The 20,392-nt window shown below is 54.1% G+C and overlaps 3 protein-coding genes across 3 annotated transcripts in view; 1 reads left to right on the forward strand and 2 right to left on the reverse strand.

The window, feature by feature from the left end:
- ZNF428 (zinc finger protein 428) overlaps positions 1 to 1,300 on the reverse strand; it is a 4,999-nt gene extending 3,699 nt beyond the window's left edge. The window contains exon 1 of the mRNA XM_040457278.1: positions 1,194 to 1,300. Within this exon, the coding sequence (XP_040313212.1) occupies positions 1,194 to 1,269 (76 nt within the window). The 5' untranslated portion in view covers positions 1,270 to 1,300. The remainder of the gene's footprint in view (positions 1 to 1,193) is intronic.
- The window catches only part of SRRM5 (serine/arginine repetitive matrix 5), a 2,278-nt gene extending 822 nt beyond the window's left edge, over positions 1 to 1,456 (forward strand). The window contains exon 1 of the mRNA XM_040457277.1: positions 1 to 1,456. This exon is cut by the window's left edge and continues 822 nt beyond it. Coding sequence (XP_040313211.1) covers positions 1 to 1,234 — 1,234 coding nt within the window. The 3' untranslated portion in view covers positions 1,235 to 1,456.
- A 4,776-nt stretch (positions 1,457 to 6,232) lies between these two features.
- The window catches only part of CADM4 (cell adhesion molecule 4), a 35,199-nt gene continuing 21,039 nt past the window's right edge, over positions 6,233 to 20,392 (reverse strand). The window contains exons 4-11 of the mRNA XM_040457279.1: positions 10,937 to 11,093; positions 10,459 to 10,611; positions 10,081 to 10,215; positions 9,530 to 9,694; positions 9,311 to 9,401; positions 8,764 to 8,936; positions 7,821 to 7,949; positions 6,233 to 7,276 (exon numbers count right to left, since the gene is read on the reverse strand). Coding sequence (XP_040313213.1) covers positions 7,167 to 7,276; positions 7,821 to 7,949; positions 8,764 to 8,936; positions 9,311 to 9,401; positions 9,530 to 9,694; positions 10,081 to 10,215; positions 10,459 to 10,611; positions 10,937 to 11,093 — 1,113 coding nt within the window. The 3' untranslated portion in view covers positions 6,233 to 7,166. The remainder of the gene's footprint in view (positions 7,277 to 7,820; positions 7,950 to 8,763; positions 8,937 to 9,310; positions 9,402 to 9,529; positions 9,695 to 10,080; positions 10,216 to 10,458; positions 10,612 to 10,936; positions 11,094 to 20,392) is intronic.

Genomic DNA, 20,392 nt, shown 5'->3' on the forward strand with positions numbered 1-20,392 from the left:
CGACACCAGGGCCAGCAAGGCCAGCACCGACACCAGGGCCAGCAAGGTCAGTGGGGTAAGACTCCACCAGCAGAGGGGCACACACAGCCGGGGCAGAACTCCCAGAAGAAGGGGAAGCCGCAGCTCCAAGAGGTCACCCAGCAGAGCCAGCACTACCAGCAGGATGAGAACTCACGGTGCCACCCCAAGTGCGCCCAACAGGATGAGAACTCCTACTTCCCAGAAAAAACAGAGTGGGGGCAAGAGTTGCAGCCGGCCTAGAAACAACAACCGAGAAAGAAATAAGAGCCAGCTTAGAAGTGTGAGCAGAGAGAAGAGTTACAGCCCACCAGGAGCCTCAGGCATGGGGAAGAGTTCTGGGCTGGCTATAACCCCAAGTAGGGCAAAGAGTTACAGCCCCACTGGAACTCCCTTCAAGGAGAGAGGTTCCAGCCAGTCTCCATCAACATCAAGGAGGGCAAAGAGTTATAGTCAGATGGTCACCCCTGGCAGGGAATGGAGTTACAGCCCAAGTGAAGTATCTAGCAGGCTCAAGAGTTACAACCAGGATACTGCACCCAGCAGGACCCAGGGTCACAACCGGTCTAGCGCCCCCGGCAGGACCCAGAGTCACAGCCGGTCTAGCACCCCCGGCAGGACCCAGAGTCAGAGCCGGTCTAGCACCCCCGGCAGGACCCGAAGTGAGAGCCCGTCTAGCACCCCCAGCAGGACCCGAAGTGAGAGCAGGTCTAGAATGCCCAGAAGGGCAAGAAGTCATAGTATGGTGAGAAGTCACAGTTGGAAGAGAAGTCACAGTAGAGCAAGAAGTCGTACCCGGAAAGGAACTCCCAGTCAGATGAGAAGACACAGCCAATCTAGAATCCACAGCAAGGGGGGAAACTATAACCAATATAGAATGCCCAGAAGGGAAAGAAGCCCCAGCCAGGAGAGAGATCACAGACGATCGAGAACCCCCAGCAACGAAAGAGACCACAGCCGATCTAGAACCCCTAATAAGAAGAGCAATCCTAGCCGATCTAGAACCCCCAAAAGTCTCAGCCAGAAGGATTCCACTAGCAGGGCACATAGTCCCAGTCAGAACAGAACACCTAGCAAGACAAGGTGCCCTTCCCCCTCCAGATTTCTCAGTGGGGCCCCAATTCCAAACCAGGATGATATTCAAGGTAACGCCGCCATCTCTAAGGCTGCCTCACCTGGAGAGAGGTCCTCATCGTCTTCTTCCAAGCTGGCATAGCCCCCAGTCTCAGCTGGCTCACGGGTCTCTGTCATGGCCAGGGGAGGAGACAGGAGACAGGAGCAGAGGAGCAGCTAGGCAGTGTCCCTCCCCGGCCAGCTCTCCACAGCCACACCTCAGCCACAAGTTCTCCAATGCAGGATGTCAGCAAAGAGAGCGGGATGCTGGACAGGGGAAGGAAAGGCTTGCGTTGACTCAATAAATTTTTACATAGCACCTGCCTCTCAGGGCCCAACTGTGTGCTCAGTGCTGGGGGAAAGGAAAAGATAGCCCCAGCTCCTCTGTAGATCTTAATTTCCCCATCTGGGCAACAAAGCCGTCTGTGGTTCTTGTTCAGCGGAATGGGGAAAGGTAACATTCCAAATATTTAGCAGCGGGTACTAGCAGGGGCACCAATCAGAACTGAGAGTGGAACAGGGGCCTACCCAGGAATTAAGGCTTTGGTTGCTGGACTGTGGGAAAGTCTGGGGGCTGGGAGAGGGTCCAAAGTGGCAGTTGGGGGTAGGGATTATTTGACGTAGTGGTGATATACTAATCGGGCTAGAGGTATTTCAATATTTAAACAAGCGGTACGGCCGCCCTAGTTCGCGTCAGCCCTAGTTCTATACCTTGGCAAGATGGTGTCCAGGTCTGAACCCCAAGTCTGCCACATTCTAGCTGTGTAGTTTCAAGCAAAGGACCTAATCTCTCTAGCCTGTTTCCTTCCCAGTACAAAAGGAGCTTCCAGGGCTTAACTCATGCAGTCCTTATAACTATGTTGAGACAGACTGTCTCCTTTGTACAGATGAGGAAACTGAGGCACAGAGAGGGTTAACAAGTAGCTTAAGGTCACACCAACTGGTTGATGGGTGGACTAGGATTTGAAGCCATGTTATTCTACCTCTCATAAATGGCCCCTCAGCTGAAATTTTTTTTTGAAGATTCAGTAGGGCTCATTCGATATAAACCACTGGTATGTGTCAGTTACTGCAGTAACAGTGGCTGTTAATACTCCCACTCATAACCCTTTCTATACACCCCAGCCATTCCAGACTTATCATCTCTCCCTGTGCACACCAGGACTTTTCACACCTAAGGGTCTCAGCAAATCCTGCTACTGCTGCTTACAATGTCCTCCTTCCCCACCGTCTACCTAGAGAACTCCTACTCGTTCTCCAAAGCCCACCTCAAACACAAGAACCTCTGTACTTCCTCCCAGCCCAAACACCACCTCCACCTTTTCCAAGCCTTCTGAGTCCTTTCCTTCCTATCCCTCTTCACCAGTACCTCGCCACACACACACACACACACACACACACACACACACACACACACGGCAGTTCTTTTGTCTTCCACTGTAATCTTTGGCAGTAAAGAGCTAGGAAGAGCAAGTCAGTGAAAGGACTGGCAACCTCAGCTACGCCTCTTTATGCCAAGGCCCGTGCTGGGTACTGGGTATACAGTGATGGGAAATACACAATCCCTTCAAAGCCTGGAAGTCAAGTTTAATGCTGGGGACGGAGAAAAAAAAAAAAAAATTAAAAGTGAAGCCTGGAGGAGGCTGAGGCATGGGAGGGCTGGTATCAGTGGTAAAGGAGCTTTCTAAAGACACCCCTGAATCTGGGCTTTAAGGACAGAAGATTCATAACTGGCAGAGGAGAGTTCTTATAATACCCTATTGCCTGTAGGGTCCCATTTAACTGAGGAGTTCTACTTTAAGCCAGGATAATTTGCCAAATTAAGTAAATAAAAGCAGACAATGCTAGGTTAAATGTGAATTTCAGATAAACAACAGAAAATTATTTAATATACATAGGTTCCAAGCAGTATTTGGGATAAACATTTCTAAAAGATTATTTATCTGAAATTCAAATTTTAAGTGGATGTTCTATGTTACCTGGCAACCACACACTACAATCAGGACTACCCAGGAGATTACCTGGAGACGTTGCTCACCAGTCCAGCCTACCCTCCCCCAAGCCCACATCACACAAGGACCCTTCCAGCGTACTCCAGATGTTAGGTGGAAGCATTCTTTGGTGCAGTCCCATTCCTATAAGGACTATGGTGGCCATACTGGCTTCCACAATTTTAAAGGGTTATAAGTGACACTGCCTCGCTACCACAGGGAAAACACAGTGCCAAGACCCCACTACATTCTGAACCTACAGCAACCAACTCCCAAGATGCCCTGTGAGAACATAAAAGGCACCCGTTCCCACAATGGAAGGGCAAGGAGGCCAGAGCAAAACCTTACAACAGACAATAAGGACCAGTTCCCACAATGCCCTGCGGCAATTCTTCCCGGGATGCCTTGGGCCTATAATGACCGCCTTTCAAGGTGCTCTGCGTCGAAGCACTCCAAGCGTCCAAGATGCTGAGCGGAAGGTGTGTGACAAAAGGGGCCGGTTTCCCAAAAGGAGCTACAATAATCCTTCCCAGAATGCACCAGGCCCATAACGACTAGCAGACCGACTCCCACAATGCCTTAGGGCGGGGCGTCCCGTTTCCCCAGGATGCCCCAGGGCTGCACGGAGCCGTGTTGGGGGAGAAAAGGGAGCCTGGGTCTCGCCCTCCGGCCATGATGGGCCAAGACCGCTGCCAGCTCGCCCCGGTGATGGGAGCCGTAACTCCCATCATGCAGCGGTGCCGTAGCGCCCGCTTCCCAGCATGCCCCGCGCACCCCTATCCCTATCCCGGACACTCACCGGCACTAGCTGCCCCCGCTCTGGCTCGGCGGCGGCGGCTGCACGCCCGAGCTCTGCGCGTGCGCTGCAAGTCGGGTAGGAGGGTGTACAAGCGGCGTGAAGCGCCTAGGGCGCTTGCGCGGCGAGGTGGACCATTCCCATTGCACAGTGGGGAGAGGGGCTCTCCGAGTCGGGCCATCGACTAGGCCCGCGCAGGGGCTTCCGGACTTTGCCCCTTGCTGTCCAGGTTTACTTGGTACAGTCCGCAGCTAGACGGAACTAGAAACTGCGAGGCTTGCGCGTGCGTGAGCAAGCAGGAACGCGCCTTACAGAAAATGAGATGAGCTAGGGGTTGGGGGCGCCAACTAGGCTTGGATCTTGGATTTGAGGCTTATTTGCATAACCTTAGCGCGGGACAATGGGAGCCCTACGGCGCTGAAGGGGTGATTTGCATATTCCCCGGAGAGGCTGTACTGCCAAACATCTTGATTAGCATATAGGGGGAGAGGGGTGGCGGGGGGCGCGCCTGAGCAAAGCGCATGCGCTTACGGATTGCGGACTAGCGAGTGGCCTTGTTTTAGTTGGCGTCAGTTTGCATCCGGAGAGGGGGCGCAATGGCCAAGACACTTACTAACTCTCACAAACCCCTTCCCCCACCACCATCAGAAATATTTATTGTCGTCGTCTGTGTCAAGCCCTGTGTTGGTGGGCACCGTGGTTTCCGCAGTGAACGAGACATACCTGGCCCCTATCCTGGCACCCCAATCAAAGGAAGGAGGTTCACACAAAATCAGAACCACAACCCAGAGTGGTCAGATTTGGGATGAGTGAAGCATAGGAAGCTGTGGGAGCCAGAGGAAGTGCCTGCCCCAGCCTGGAAAGGCTTCCAAGAGGTGATGATCTTTAAGCCAAGGATGAATAGAAGCCAACTATAGAATAGGAGTCCTGGCACAGGGAACAGCAAGGGCAGAAGCCTACAGGCAAAAAGTAGTGCATGGTTTGATTGAGAAAGTGATAGCAGCTACGTATGCCTAAAGCAGAATTAAGGGAGGGGAAAGGCTCCTAAAGGTAGAGTTAAGAGCTCTGACTATACAGTTTGACGGCATAGGAAGCCACTGCAGTATTCCAGGCTTTTATAATTGACTTATATTTTAGCTCAAAACTCTCAAGAGCTCCCATTATACTTAAATCAAACGTTATCATGGCCCAGGGGCTATACATGTGGTCTGTTCCTACTTGTCTCTGACTTCACTCACCTCTTTATCCACCCCTGTGTACCTCTACTTCCCCTCAAACACCAGTGCCTACCACCTCAGGCCTTTACCATTGCTGTTCCCTTTGCCTGAAAATGCTTTTCCCTCTGATCTTTGACTCATCATTCATATCTTGGCACAGGTGTCAAACAGGCTCTTCCTGATATTTCAAAGATGGCACGTCGAATTTGCATTAGAGAAATGAGCAGGATTGTGGATACAGCAGGATTGGCCACGAGTTGATGGTTGTGGGAGCTGGGGTGAAGGGTGCATGGGACTTCATAGTCCTGTCTACTTCTGTATTTGAAGTTTTCTATAATAAATTAATAGTACCCCATCCCCTCACTCTGCATTTTATCTTAAGAGTACTTATGGCAAGCTGAAATTAAAGGTTTTTTGCTTCCTGTTTTCCTCATGGAAGCTTTGTGAGGGTAAGAAAGGAGTCACCCTTTTTCCTTCAGTCCTCAGTGCCTAGAAACAGGATCAAGTTTCAGATTAGTACGAAGCCATCTAGAACACCTAACATTTGCCTATTTTATTCATCATGGCATCTCCAGATCTTTGGGCAGCACCTGGCACAAAGAAAGAGGTCAGTGTATTTTTTAATCTAAAATTAGGTCTAAAATTAAAATTTAGTCGAATGAATGAGGGGCCAGGAGTGCCAGGCTAAGGGGGCTTGACTTGACCTAGAGGTGATGGGGAAGCTAGGGAAAGATTTTGAGCAGAGCAGGCACAGGTTTTGACAGGGCGAGATGTGAGTTAATTGAAAGGTCCTTTGGAGATTGGTTTCCGGGTTAGAGGTAAACCAGGGGAAGGATCTGGGCCTTTGGCCGAGGACAGGGTAGCTCAGTGGCTACTGACTCAAGACTCGGTGGCTTTTGGCCGAAGGAGTGGCCAGGGAAAAAACCAGATTTCTTGGAAGGGTGGAGGTGCCCCTGAAGAGGTAAGGAACTTCTCCTGGCTTGTACTATCCACCAACAACCATCTTACTTCTCTCCCTCCTCCCTCCCTTAGTTCAGTTCCCCTCCCAACATAGTGCAGCTCTGGGCAGAGGGACAGACACACAGCCACCCCAGACACTTGTTCTCTCCTCAGTTTAATGGTGGTTAGTGGGATTGCCAAACCCCCTCCCCGTTCCCCTCCCCGCCCCGTACAAAATGTGTGTTTTTTTTTTTTTTTAAACAAGAAAAAGGGGGCAAAAGCCAGGAATGAGGGGAGGGGGGTGCAATCTGATATTTTCATACAGATTTTTAATTTTTTTTTAATATATTATATATAAAACCATAGAGACCAACGCACCCCCCAGACTCCTTTCCCTCTCCCTGGAGGGCCTGGAGGAGAGATAGGGAAGGCCCCCCCAGGAGTGGGTGGACAGAGAGACAAATATGGATAGGACAGATATGGGGGGAGGAGGTGGGGAAGGGGAGCCCAGGAACCTGGGGATTGGAGAAAAGGGTTGGGGCTGTCTCCCTCACCGCCCCCATCAAAGTTATGACACAAAGACACAGAATCCCTGTTTCCATGCCCTCCCCCCCCACCCTTACCCCCACCGTGCAAACATGGCTTTGCAAAGAGGTGCCCAGAGCTCTGTGGAACTCCTACAATGGCTGGCATGGGGTCTGGGACCCCCAAAGAAACCTGTGTTCCCCTTCCCTGCCCACCCCACCCTTCCCAGAATCTGACCCCCTCCCCACAAGACCTGGTTCTGCAGCCTAGGGGCCCTGGCCTTCCCCCAGTTATCTTCCCCCAACCCAATCCCTACCGCCCTCCCTGGACTTGGGGGGTCCGGCCGGACCTTTGGCCTTTGCCCCCTGGGGGGGCCAGGCCTCTAGGCCCTTGCTTCTGGCCCTTGCAGAGACCTGGGATCTGACACCCCCCATCCCTGCCCAAGCGTCTGAGGTGTTAGTGGTGGGGGGAGAAGCCCACCATCCCAGACTCTGGTAAATGTCTCTGCAGCTGGCAGTGGGGTGGACCCTAGCCCAGGCCCAGGCCCAGGCCCGGGTGGAGGTGGGGTCAGATGAAGAATTCTTCTTTCCTCTTGTGTCCATCGCTGCCATTGAGAAAGGCTTCTCTTGCTTCTCCCTGCTCATCCAGGCCACTGGCCTCGTGGGTCAGATAGGAGCCTGGGGGGGTGACAGACCCCCAGACAGAGGTGACATATATGTGGACCCAGGAGTTGGACAGAAATATACGGGAAGGGGAGACAGACAAGACATACCAGGCGAAGGAAGAGGGAGAAACGGAACATTCAGGGAGGGAATCAAGTGCAGGGGATTGCAAAACAGGGGCAGAGAAAGAGGTAAAAGCAGAATTAGGAAGACTCCGAAAGTTCAAAGAAAGACCAACCCTTATCTGTTCTCCTGGTGGTGTCCCCTTACTCTGCTCCCAACGAATCCAACAATTTAGGGAGATGAATTGTTTTATTCAAACTCTTGGCCTTAATTTCACCTTCAGTGTTTCACCCCTTTCAGGGTCAAGGCCGAAAAGTCAACCCGGAATCTTGGCCTCAGGTCCCGCCAGGTTTCGAATCCCGGCTCTAGGTTCCGCCCTCTTATCCTCTGGGCTGTACGCCCTCCCTCTTTGCAACCCGGGCTCTAGGGCCCCGCCCTTCCCGAATCCCACAACCAACCACACCCCCTGCAGAATTCAGTCCCCGCCCCCACTCACCCTTCTGCCGTACAGAGCACCAGACCATGCCCACCAGCACACATATGATCAGAAACACCAGTAGCGCCAGGATGCCGCCCACAATGGCGTAGGGCACCGACGTCTGAGCCTCTACCACCGCACCCGGGTCTGCCAGAGGGACAGGGCGCAGGACCAGGTCATCAGAGCACAGTCCCAGCCTGGCCCCATCGCTGCTGCTCTTGTAAACCAATCCACACAACTAACCGCGCTTTTACGTGTCACGCCCCTCAAACTACTGCCACGCCTGGCCCCTTGTCCTGGTTCCACTCTTTCCTGATGCTCCACTTCCACAAAGAACGTGTGTGTTGGTCTGTACACTGGCCCGAACCAGCCCCTGAATCATTTTGCCAGTACTACCCCACTCCCTCCCCCCACCACTCCCCAAAGAACAGAAACAGCACATCTCTTTTCGTTCGATTCCTTTGACCCACAGAACCTGAGGTCCAAGTCCCTTCCCATCTTGTCTAAAACGCTCCAGGTATTTAAAAATGCTGAGCTAGGGCCCAGCAACTTCCAAAATTCGTGCTCCACTGTCATAAGAGCTAAACACATGGCACTTATTTTGTGCTAGGGACCATTCCAACCGCTTTATATATTTAGCTCATATATAATCTTCACACCCCTATGAGGTAGGTGCTATTGTTTATTTCCGCTTAACCAATGAGGGAACTAAGGCGCAGAGTTACGCGCAATAGGATGCTGCAGAGCCCGGTCTGAACCCAGGCGGTCGGTCTGGTCGCAGAACTCCCGGAATTCAGTTGGCTGTGGACCCCAAAGAATCACCCTTTACAACAGGCCCCTCAAACACCCCTGCAGGCCTTGAACCATCCAACCCAGCTCGCCCATTCCCAAGACCCCCTGCCTCCGAGGCCCCGCCCCCGCCTTGAGCCCCGCCCCCAGGCCTGCGGCTGCGTGCCCTCACCGTAGACCACGAGTACATAGAGCGCCCTCGCGTGGCCGTGCTTGTTCGACGCCTCGCAAGTGTAGGTGCCATTATCTGCGGATACCAAGCCAGGCAGCGTAAGCGTCTCCCCGACCGCCTCGGCGCGCTCTGGCAAAGACTCATTCCCGCGGTTCCAGCGGATCTGGTTTGGCCTGGGCGTGAGGGAAGTATAGTCAGAGTTAGGGACACAGGTGCCAGCATCCAATTCTGACTTCTCGGTAATCTAGATATGTAGTATCTGCCAGTAAGAGGGTCCTTACTCTCCCCATCCTAACCAATAAAACCAACAGTCCCGGGCACAGCTTCCACCCATCACCGGAGTCTCAAGAATCCTAGCCTCCCGTCCCCCGCCCGTTCCACTATCAGAATTCAGGAGTCCAGGGCCCCACAGCCTCCCCCCTTCAGGACGCAGAAGTCCGGGCCCCAGCCCCTCTGTTCGCCCAGTCCCCTCTTTCCCGAGACACAGGTGTCCAGGTCCCCGGTCTCTTCTCCTCAGGACCCAGGAGTCTCGGGTCCAAGAGCTCACCTGGGGTTCCCTGTTACAGCACACGTTAGCACCAGCGTGTCTCCCTCCCTCACTACAGCTTGGGAGGCATGGATCCGGGCCGTGGGGGAGTCTGTGGGCGGAAGTGAGATGGGAGAGTGGTGGTCTGGGTCATCTCGCGGGGCTAGAAACCCTCCCGGGGGCAAGCGGCTGGCGTTGGGACCCTCCGGCCCCCCGCGTCCCGGCCCGCCGGGCACTTACACTGCACGTCCAGCACGTACTGCGTCTGCTTGCTGTGTCCGGAGGGCAGCGCCTGGTTCTGCGCCTCGCAGATGACGATACCGCCGTCGTCCTTGCGGTCCACACGAAACCGCACTGTGCTCGCCACGCTCCAGACTTTGCCATTTTCCTGGCCGCTGCTCACTCCTGCCAGGCCCGGCCGGGACTCGGTCAGGCCAGGATTCCGGCTCCGCCCCCCCCCCCCCCCGCCCCCAGCCCAAACCAGAGCAGGCTGTTTGCCAAGCTCCGCCTCTTATCCACAGGCCTCGCCTGCAGTCCTCCAAGCCACGCCCCTCCCCGAACGTAGCCCGCGGCCCCAGGTGCCTCTTCCCAAAGCCCCTCCCTCTTTCACTCCCAAGCCCTCTCATCTGTCATTTCCTTCCGTAGCAGCATATTGGGTGGCCAGGGTCAGCGAAACCTGTGCGCTCTTCTCCAAGCCCCGCGCACTTATAAGCCAGCAGGTCCCAAGACCCGCTTCCTCTCAGTCCCACCCCTCGCCGGCACTTCCCCGGTGACCCCACCCCAGGTAGTACCTTTCAGCTCCTTGCGGTCCCGGTACCAGCGCAGGACAGCGGCGGGGCGGGACCGAGGAACCAGGCAGCTGAGCTCCACCTCGCCTCCCTCCACCGCCTGCTCCCGGACCTCCACCACGGGATTCTCTGGGGCCACTGCAGGGAGAAAGGGGTTAGGGGGGCGGTCAGCGGTGGCACTGAGGTGGACTCAAAGAAACTAGGTGCCACAAGGGTGGCAGGGGTCAAACACAGGCTGGAGGTCAGGAAGACCGGCCGTGTTTCCTGGGGGCAGGTGTCGAGGAGGTTAAAAGCAACCAGATTTAAAAATCAGGTCTCGGGATAAGGGACAAGCGGAGGAGAAAGGAGGAGGGGATGAGTTTGAGGAGGGAGAGGCGTTACCCAGTACAGTAAGCGTGGCAATCTGGTGGTGGGTATCCTCCGTGTAGAGCTGGCAGAAATAGCCCCCCTCGTCCTCCAGGCGGGCATCTGAGAGCCGGATCCGCACGCGGCGCGGAGAGAACTCCTCAAGCTGGAAACGCTCATCCTTCAGGGCTAGGCAGAAGGAACAGGAAGGAGTGAACCTAGGGAATTTTGGCTCCACGGACCTGCCCTTCCTCCAGAAGCTTACAGTCCTGCGCTCTGCCCCTTTTCCCCATCCAGCCATACCCGTGCATCTCAGGGACCCCCACCTGTGACTCCCTTGGGGACCCAGAATGATCCAGGCCCTCATGCCCACAGGACCAGCTGTCCAGGCCCCTAGCTCCATGCTCTGTCAGGACCCGAGTCCACACTCTCCCCTCTGTCCTTTTTCAGGACACAGGGGTCAGGCCCCAGTCCTTCTCCTTCAAGACTCAGGATTTCCTACCCCAGCACTCACCGCGGGTGCCGTTGAAGAAGAGGGTCTGCCGGGCTGGGTTCTGAATGACAACTATGGATCCATCGTACTGGTGCAGACGGCAGGTTATCTCGGCCACCCCTCCCTCAGCCACGGTCACATTCTCTGTCTGTACTTCCTGTCCAGCCCCTGGACCAGCAGACAGAGAGACAGGATAGGAGACTCGTTGAGGGCTGCGATTCAGTCTTTTCTCTCTCCCCCGTTCCTCCCCCATCCAAATCGCCAATCTCTCTCTTTCCCCTCTCATTCAGTTCCTTGCAGCCAACATTTCCCGAGGGCTGGATTCTGGGAGGTAAAGACAAGCTGCTCCAGAGAAGCTACAGTCACGATCCAGTGGTATGTGCTCTAATGGGGACAGCACAGAGCACACGGGGAGCCCAGAGGAAGGGGAGACTAAGGCTGCCTAGGGAGATGGGTGATCAGAGAAGGTTCTGGAAGAAAGCTCCACTGGATCCAGATTTTAGAGTGAGCAGTTCACCAGGTGTGGGAAACTGCTATGTGTTCACCAAATCCCACCTTTCACACCTGGGCACCCGTTGTAATTTGTCTGCAGTGATGGCCACAATATTCTTCCCATCCCTGCATATGCCCTTTGTAAGTTGACTTTGCCCCTCCTCTGTCAGAAAGCAGGCACTCTGATCCTGTTGATCTGGGCAGGCCCTGTGACTTGCTTTGACCAACCACTTGCTTTGACTTGTTTTGATCACATTTCCTGAAAGTGATACTGTATGGGTTCTCAAGCGTAGCGTTTCTATTCGTGCCCTCTTGCTGCCCTGAGACCATCAGGTAAAGATGCCTGGACTAGCTTCCCTGAGGGTAAGGGACCACATGGAGAGAGAAACCCAGCCAGTAGCCAGCACCAACTGCCGGTCATGTGAGTGAGGCCATCCTGGCCCATCCAGCCCCAAGTGACTGCAGCCACATGAATGACTCCAGCTGAGACCCAGAGATGAACTGCCCAACCAACTCAGTCCAGATCGCTGACTCCCGGAGTTATTTCCCAGAGCAAATACCCATGATTGTTGTTTAAAGCCACTACATTTTGGAGGGTCCCTTACACCACCAAAGTTAACTGGTAGGACACACGATTGGACTACATTTCCTCAGATCCCTTGTACTTAGTTGGGACCACGTGGCTGGTTTCTGGCCAGTGGGATGTAGGTGGAACAGAGAAACACCTCTTCCAGGCTGGCTCATGTCAATCACAGTCGTTCTTGCTGGCTGAATGGAGAGGACCCCAAGGAGCCTGTAGGAGAACAGGATCACAAGCTGGAAGGAGCCCAAGGCCCTGACTGCCCGCTGTGACCTGCCTGCACAGGACTGTAACGTGAATGAGAAATTCACTTTTTTGTTAAGCCGTTGGGATTTCGGGGCTGTTGTTATTGCGGTTAACCTACCCTGATTAATCCATCAGAGGAGGAAGGTAGGGGATTAGTAAGGGGGTATTTTCAGCAGAGGCAGCAGCCTAGAGTACAGCTCGAAGCTGGGATTAATCAGCATCACCATCACCATCACCATTGTCACGGTCATCTTCAAAATAAAATAACCACAATGGCTACTGTTTATTAGGCACTTGCTATGCCTGTGCCAGGCTCTGTGCTAAGGGTGTTACCTATATAATTTCCATTTAATCATCAGAGTACCCAAATAGTTAGGCACTATTAGCAATCCCCAGCTTAAAATTTTTTTAATGCCTATTTTTATTTTTGAGACAGATAGAGAAAAACCATGAGTAGGGGAGGGGCAGGAGAGAGGGAGACACAGAATCCCAAGCAGGCTCCAGGCTCCGAGCTGTCGGCACAGAGCCCCATGTGGGGCTCGAACTCTCGAACCGTGAGATCATGACCTGAGCTGAAGTCGGACGGTTAACCGACTGAGCCACCCAGGCGCCCCAATCCCCAGCTTTTTAAAATTCCCATTTCATGGGTGAGAAAGTTGGTCCAGAGAGAGAACTTGCTCAAGGTCTTAGAGTGACAGTGGAAGGGCCGGGATCTGTATGCAGAGCTCTCTGGTGCCACATTTTGCATCCACCTCCACCTCCTGGTTGTCTGGGTGAAATTGTGCAGCCCTGGGGAGGGGGTGTGGGATGTGCTAGTGGAGGGCCACAAAGGCCAAGCCTGGAGATTAGCTTTTACCCTGAAGGCCAGTGGAGGTTTGGAAGCAGGAAAGTGCCATGATCAGATCTGGTTATTTACCTTTAAATGTGGGCTAACTCTGGCTTCGAGTCTCTTGCATTCTGTCCCATTCATTCGAGTATTTCCTGAGCAGTAGGTAGGTGCTTAGGGGCTGGGTGCCCAGAGATGAGTCAGATGAGGTCCCTGCCCTGGAAGGCCTTCAAGATTTACAGGGAGGTAGATGCAAATCACTGTAATTGACCGTCAGAAGTGTTATATTCCCTGTAAGAGGGCTCGGTAACCCAATTTGGATGCTGAGGGGTAGAAAAGATTAATTCTGGAGAATGGAGGCACAGACAGCTAGCTTCCTACCCAGCATCCATAATCCAGCATCCATAATTCTTCTTAGTAAAAAGAACCCTGATTATATTTATGGTTGCCCTATGTCCAGCAGAAAAAGATATTCCCAGACTCCCTTGCAGCTAAATGAGGCCATGTGATAAAAAGTTTTGTACACACTCGATATAAGGATAAGTGACTTCCCTCGTAATTCATATGGTAATTTCAGGAGGACTTCCTAAAGAAAAGGGACACGTCTTTTTTCTTCCAGGTTGCCTTTATGCTGCCTGGAACTGGGATGTGATGCCTGGAGTTCTGGAAGCCACTTGACCAAGAGGACAAGGGCACGAAAGATAGTGGAACTAAGAGCTGGAAGGTACCTGAGTCTCTGGTGATGATGTGGAGCTGCCTCCAAAGCCCTGGATGCCTACTTCTGGACTTCTCTTAGGTTTGAATATAATGCTTTGTGCACTTAAGCCACTCTTACGGGTTGATTTGGCACCTCCTGGAATATCAACATGTCCAATCCTGGCCCCACATCTTTTTCAATCTCGGTAAATATCACGACCATCCACCCAGTTGCTCAAGCCAAAAACCTTTCCCTCTCTCTAACATCCATTCCATCAGCAAGATCCATCCATCTACCTCTAAAACATATCCCAAATCAGTTCATCTTTTTTTTTTTAATTTTTTTTTCAACGTTTATTTATTTTTGGGACAGAGAGAGACAGAGAGAGACAGAGCATGAACGGGGGAGGGGCAGAGAGAGAGGGAGACACAGAATCGGAAACAGGCTCCAGGCTCTGAGCCATCAGCCCAGAGCCCGACGCGGGGCTCGAACTCCCGGACCGCGAGATCGTGACCTGGCTAAAGTAGGACGCTTAACCGACTGCACCACCCAGGCGCCCCATCATCTTTTTACCGCCACCCTAGTCCAATGACACGGTCTCTTACATTGACCTTTAAGAGCTACTCAGGGGTCTCCCAGCTTCTACGCCTGCCTCCCCTCAGGCCATTCTCCACACAGCAGCCAGATGGAGTTTTCCAGAAGGTAAATCAGATCAAGTCACCTCTCTGCTTGAAACCCTCTGAAGGCTGGTGCCTGGATGGCTCAGTCGTTAAGCATCTGACTTCAGCTCAGGTCATGATCTCATGGTTCGTGAGTTCGAGCCCCGTATCGGGTGAACACGAGCCCTGCATAGGGTGAGCTCCGCTTCTCTCTCTCTCTCTCTCTCTCTCTCTCTCTCTCTCTCTCTCTCTGCCCCTCACTCACCTGCACCCTCTCTCTCTCAACAAACAAAAACAAAAGACAAACGAAAAAACCCTGGAAGGCTGCCCATGACACTTAGGGAATAAAGTAAAATCTATATTCCTTCCCTGGACCTTGAAGGTGCTATGTGGCCTGGACCCCTCTGACCACAGTTCCAACCACCCTCCTGCTACTCCCTCTCCTCCAGGTGCATTGGCCTTGATCTTCCTCAAATTCACTGGACTCGTTTCCACCCCATGGCCCTTGCACTTGCTCTCCCCTCTGCCTGGAATGTTCTTCACTGCCTCCTGTTGTCGTTCAGGTCTCTGCTCACATCCACACCTCCTCAGGGAGCCCTCCCTCACACCTCACACGTCCCCTTACCTCCAGAACACTTTCTGTTCTGTCCCCACCGGTTTTATTTCCTCTACAGAAATGTCACTGAAATTATCTTGGTAGTGCGCTTACTCATTTACTGTGTTTGTCCCCTGCCACCAGAATACACACCCCATGCAAGCAGGAATGTAATCCATCGGTTTCACTGCTGTACCCCTCCTCCCTAGAAGTGTCCCTGAAGCTAGATAAGTGTCTGGGAGATTGACGGATGAATAGCGTGTGCTGGGCACGATTTCATTTCAACCTCACAACGACTCTGTGACATCATTATCCTCAGGGTAGACACCTGGGTTGATCCCAGCTGGACCACTGGCCATCTTTGTGACCTTGGGCAAGCGGCATGACTTTTCTGAGCCTCAGATGCCCTGTCTGTAAAATGGGGATGATGCCAGTGCCTTGTCTCCTAGGGATCAGCCCAGTGCCCAAAGCTCAGGGAGCCCTTCCTGCAAAGCTACTGTTATTACAACTCCGGAAACATGCCTGTGCACATGAAAACTGGCCTGCCTGCACATCCTGGTGCTTAAAAAACAAAGCAAAGCAAAGCAAAGCAAAGCAAAGCAAAACAAAACAAAACAAAAACATCCTGAAGCCTAGCCATTGATCCTGGACCTCAGGGCTAACCCAGTGCTAGCCCCCCATTTTACAGATGTGGAGAATGAGGCTCAGGGGTCCCAGGCCAAGTCAGTGGCAGAAACTCAACATCTCCTGGGAGCCATCAGGACCTCTGCATCTGCCCCCGCCCCTACCGTGCAAATTATTCCTCTGCTGTCTGCTTGAGGGTGCACATGGGGTGAGGGTGGGGGGCTTTTGTCTTGTTCCCTCCCCCTCCTGAGGAGTCAGTAACCAACAGTGTCTGTGCCTGGAATATTAATGTCCCAGGAGCTTTTGTTTCAGGGTTGGGGAGTTGGGGGGTGGTGAGGCGGGACTTGTTAGTCGGAGAGGGCTAAGCTTTTGGGACTTGGGCACTGGCCCTTTAAACGGTGTTGACAGCCTGGAGTCGTCATGGGGATGGTGCCTGGAAAAAGGGACTGGGGAGGGCTTGGGAAAGAGTGGCTGAGCAGGTGATAGGTAGAGACCCAGAATCCAGCCCTCTTCTCCTTTAGACCCAGAAGTCCAGCTCCCAACTGCCTCTTTTCCCAGGATCCAGGAGTCCAGACTCCTGGCCCCCTCCTCCAATCAGGATCCAGGAGTCTGGGTTCTCAGCCTCCTCCTCCTTCATCCCCCGAAGTCCTGAGCCCCAGCCTTCTCCCCCTTTAAACCCAGGAGTCTGGGCTTCCAGCCCCCTCCTCCTTCAGGACCCAGGAGCCAGGGGTCCAGAGTACACAGCTGGTGGATGTTTCCACGGAGACTAAACAGGGTGGGGGGAGCACTTCCTGGGTCCTGAGTCAGCGAATACCCAAGGGAGTCTCAAGGTCACGGTTCCGGGAAGGTCACAGCCACCCCCTCCGTATCCGCTCCCCAGGGGGCTCATGGCTTCATGCCTCCTTCCCCCACTTCCTCCCCTAGGGAGGTGGTACATCCCTTCGTCCTGAATGAACCCCCCTCAGCCCCCCATCAATGGCGGAGTCCGAACATCCTCGCACAAAGCATCAATTCTTCCCCAGCTCAGCCTTGTGAAGGCGCCTGTATTCGCAGGACCTAGGCGTCAGGGTCCCAGCCCCTCCTCCCTCGGAAACCTGGAGTGGGACCCCCGGTCCCTTCCTCTCCCAGGACTCAGTAGTCTGTACCTCCATTCCTCCCACAAGACCTAGGAGTATGGATCCCCAGCCCTCTTCTCCCCTTAGACCCAGGAGTCCAAGCCCCCAGCCCCCTCCTCCCTCTGAGACACTTAGCCTTCTACCTCAGATCCCAGAGTCTAAAACCCTGACCCCTCCTCCCTCAGACCCAGGAGTCCTGGCCCCCAGCCCCCTTCTCTCCTGGAAACTTGACTGCAGGTCCACAGTCCTCAACCCTCAGAATCACAGTCCTGCCTTCCCCCAGCCTTCCGTCCCCCTCCTATCTGGGGACCAAGCATCAGGTGGGGGCGTAGGGGTGAGTCAGCAGCCTCACAAACAAAGTGCCCCCTATGGCCCCCACGTTCCTGGGATATTCAGAACTCCCTAGATTCTGGGCCTCAGGCCCAGCCAGGGGGTGGGAGGTTCCCCCTGGGCGTGGGGTCATGGGGGAATTCCTGCTTCAGGAAGGGTGCAGGCCTGCACTGAGCCCTCACTGTCCTACCCTCCACTCCCAGTACCCTCTAGTCACCCGCTCCCAGGAGAGCCCAGGCTCTGTCGCTGCCCCCTTGCCCCACTGAGTTACTGCAGAGGATCCTTAGTGCCTGGTTCTCGGAGGACTATGGGCCTGGGGTCTGCACTGGCAGGAACCAGTGGGTGCTTGGGTCTTGGTGCCACAGGCCATTGGGCGCTGGCGAGTCTGACTGTCTCCAAGCATCCCCCCCCCCACCTCCCCCACCCAGAGAGAGAAAGCTGCCTTTGTGTTCCCCAAGACGGGGACAGGCCAGGCTCGCACGACATTAACCCACCCCGGGCCCCAACCCTGCTGTGTCTAAGGTCTTGGAATCCATTGCTGAACCTGACCCCCCGCTCTGGAGACTCAGGCATCCAGCTCATGGGTGGGTGGGGGTCAGTGACAGAAACCACCCAAGGCCTGCACCCTGGGGTGACTCATATTGGGGGCAAGGTCCCCCTGCTCTCAGAGTGACCTGTCAGAACTCTAGCAGGGAAAAGTGAGTCACTGGGGAGGGAAACATTTGGGCAACAACAAACTCCCCCTCTACAAAGCCCCCTAACTCTAAACGGTCGCTCTGTCTTTTCTCTGTATCTGGATATCCATTCCCTCTGCCCCTCTCTGCTCTATCCAATTCCCGGCCTGTGGATCTCTGGTTCTGCGTGCGTGCATCTGGTCAGGCAACGCATCTCTCTCTCGCTTCCTCTCGCCTGCCCACCCTGGGCCCTTCTTTCCTTTGGCATCAATCTCCTCCTCCTTCTCTGGTATTCTTGGCAGATGTGTGAGCCAGGAAAGAGAATTCGGTTTGGGAAGGGCACAAAGGGACCCCCATCTTCCTTCGTGCTGGCTGGCCAAAGTGAGAAAGGAAAGGGGTGACTGAGAGGAAGATGATGGAGGGACCGTGAGCAACGCCTGAAATCTGGCGGCCAAGGTCATTCAGAAATATCCAGTGAAAAGGAAAGCAGACAGGGCCCTCTGATACCAGGTACCCCAGCCCCCTAGCCCACGCTGTAAGGAAGGGGGAAAGTGAGCCTCAGAGAAGGGCAGGGACTGACATAAAATCACACCAGAGAGGCTGGTTCCTCAGCTCCCAGTCCAGAGTGCTCCCCGTGACACCCAGCTCTCTCCCAACTTGTAACGCCCCATGCCATTTAATTTAGCGAAAGTTTAGAGAAGTAGGATGCAGGTGCCAGGAAGCAGTGACTTGAACATGAAACAAGAAACAAGCCTCTAGAGCTACCTCCCAGGAGCGCCGGAGAAAAGACTCTTGAACTGGGCAAGCCGTCATCTTAGGTTCTGATTCTGAGAGAATCCATCCCATGATTCTAAGCTGTCAAGATTCCAGATGTCAGAGGTGTCAAGACTCAGGATCTCCCGGAGGTCAAGATCTCAGAATTTTAAAGCTGTCAAGAGGCTAGAATCCTAACTAACGCTGTCGAGGTTCTAGAATTTGAAAGGTGGCAAGATTCTAAAGACTTGGGGATTCTAGAGTCCTGAAGACGCCAGTGTTTTCAAACACCCTCAGGTTCTTTGTTTACTGGATTCATTGGTTCTAGGATTCTATGAACCTGGTTCAGGAGCCTAAAAGAAGACAGAATAATAAAACTGGAGGGCATGTAGCTAAGGTACCAAAGCGCTCATGGGGAGGAGGGCGGGGGGATTGTGGCTTGTCTGCTGCAAAGAAAGAAGGAAATGCTAAAAGTTCCAAGCAATGGCAGAAGACTTTAGAAGAAAGCAAGGTGCAGCGTGAGAGGTCGGCTTTGCCCCTCTGGCCTTGTCCTGAGGAGAGGGAGGCTGTGCCCCAAACCCTGCGGTGCGGGATGTGTAACCGCACCCAGTTAGCCAGAAACCCCTTGGGAGGTCCGAGCTGGAGTTCCCTTTCAGGTCACTGGGTTCAACACTTTACAGAAAGGGGAACTGAGGCCCAGAGAGAGGAGGGGGCTTGAGGCCGGCTGCTGGGGCAAATGGCAGGAGGCAGGATGTAAATAAACCCTGGCCCCCGGCCCTGTGCCATCTGGCTACACACCTCTCCCAAATCTCTCCGTAGCATCCTGCCCTCCACTTCGGCCCAGCCACCTCCCAGCCATCCATTCCTCCTAAGAGCGGCCTCACCCGCTGGGGAGGGGGTGACCTGTGGCAGGTTTGAGGCACACGCAGTGTGAGAGTGTGAGTGTGTAGGTGACGTTTCCTGACCTTGTCCCCAGCCTCAGGGTCACCCTATCGTGGAGGTGTCCGGCTTTTCACAGTGTGTGATGTGGCTATGTGGATGGCTCCCTAGATGTCCTGGAGGGGGGCTTCTCTGTAAGTTATGGTCTGGGTGTGTGAATGGGGGGGGCAGCATTTGCGAGGCATTTGCTGAATCCACGTGTGTGCCCACATGCCAAGGTTCCTCACACACTTCCCAACACGCACACACACACACACACACACACACACACACACTTCCCTCCAAGGCCCTTCAGGATGCCCTGTCTGACTCAATTCCTCTCCAGGGCACAGATGTATGAAGGGGTGCAGGAATTAAGGATGGGGTCAGGGAGGTTGTAAGGGTAAAGGGGGGAGCAGAAAGATGGGGGACAGGGGGACACTGGGACAGAGAGGCGGGGACGGATAGTGGGGGGAATGAAGAAGAGAGGTGACAGAGGGGGCTAGAGAAACGGGCAGGAAAGATAGGGGATAGAGACAAGGGGATGGGACAGATGGGGGACAGAGGGAAAGGGACAGAGAAACAAGGGTGACAGTGAGACAGGGACAGAGAGGGAGAATGGGGGCAGAGAGGGACAGCAGAAATAGAGAGGGACAGAGGAGAATAGAGAGGATGATGGGGGGACAGAGTGACCCAGTAAAAAGGGGCAGAGACCAAGGGACAGAGGTGGGGGACAAAGACAGGATGGAGAGGTGGGGGACAGGGCGGCAAGGAGAAAGGGGGACAGACAGGGGGGACAGGACTTCCAGACCGAGGGACAGAGGACAAGGGTAGGGGGACAAGGAGAGAGACTGAGGGACTCACAGACAGGCGGACAGAGGGACGCAGAGACCGAACAGAAGGACAGCGGGACCGGCCCAGAGAAGGCGGGCTTGCGGAAGGGGTTGGGGGGGGGGGGAGGTAATGGT

This window comes from Herpailurus yagouaroundi, unplaced genomic scaffold (assembly GCF_014898765.1).
Source record: "Herpailurus yagouaroundi ecotype Mexico unplaced genomic scaffold, PumYag 220, whole genome shotgun sequence".
Classification (NCBI taxonomy): domain Eukaryota; kingdom Metazoa; phylum Chordata; class Mammalia; order Carnivora; family Felidae; genus Herpailurus; species Herpailurus yagouaroundi.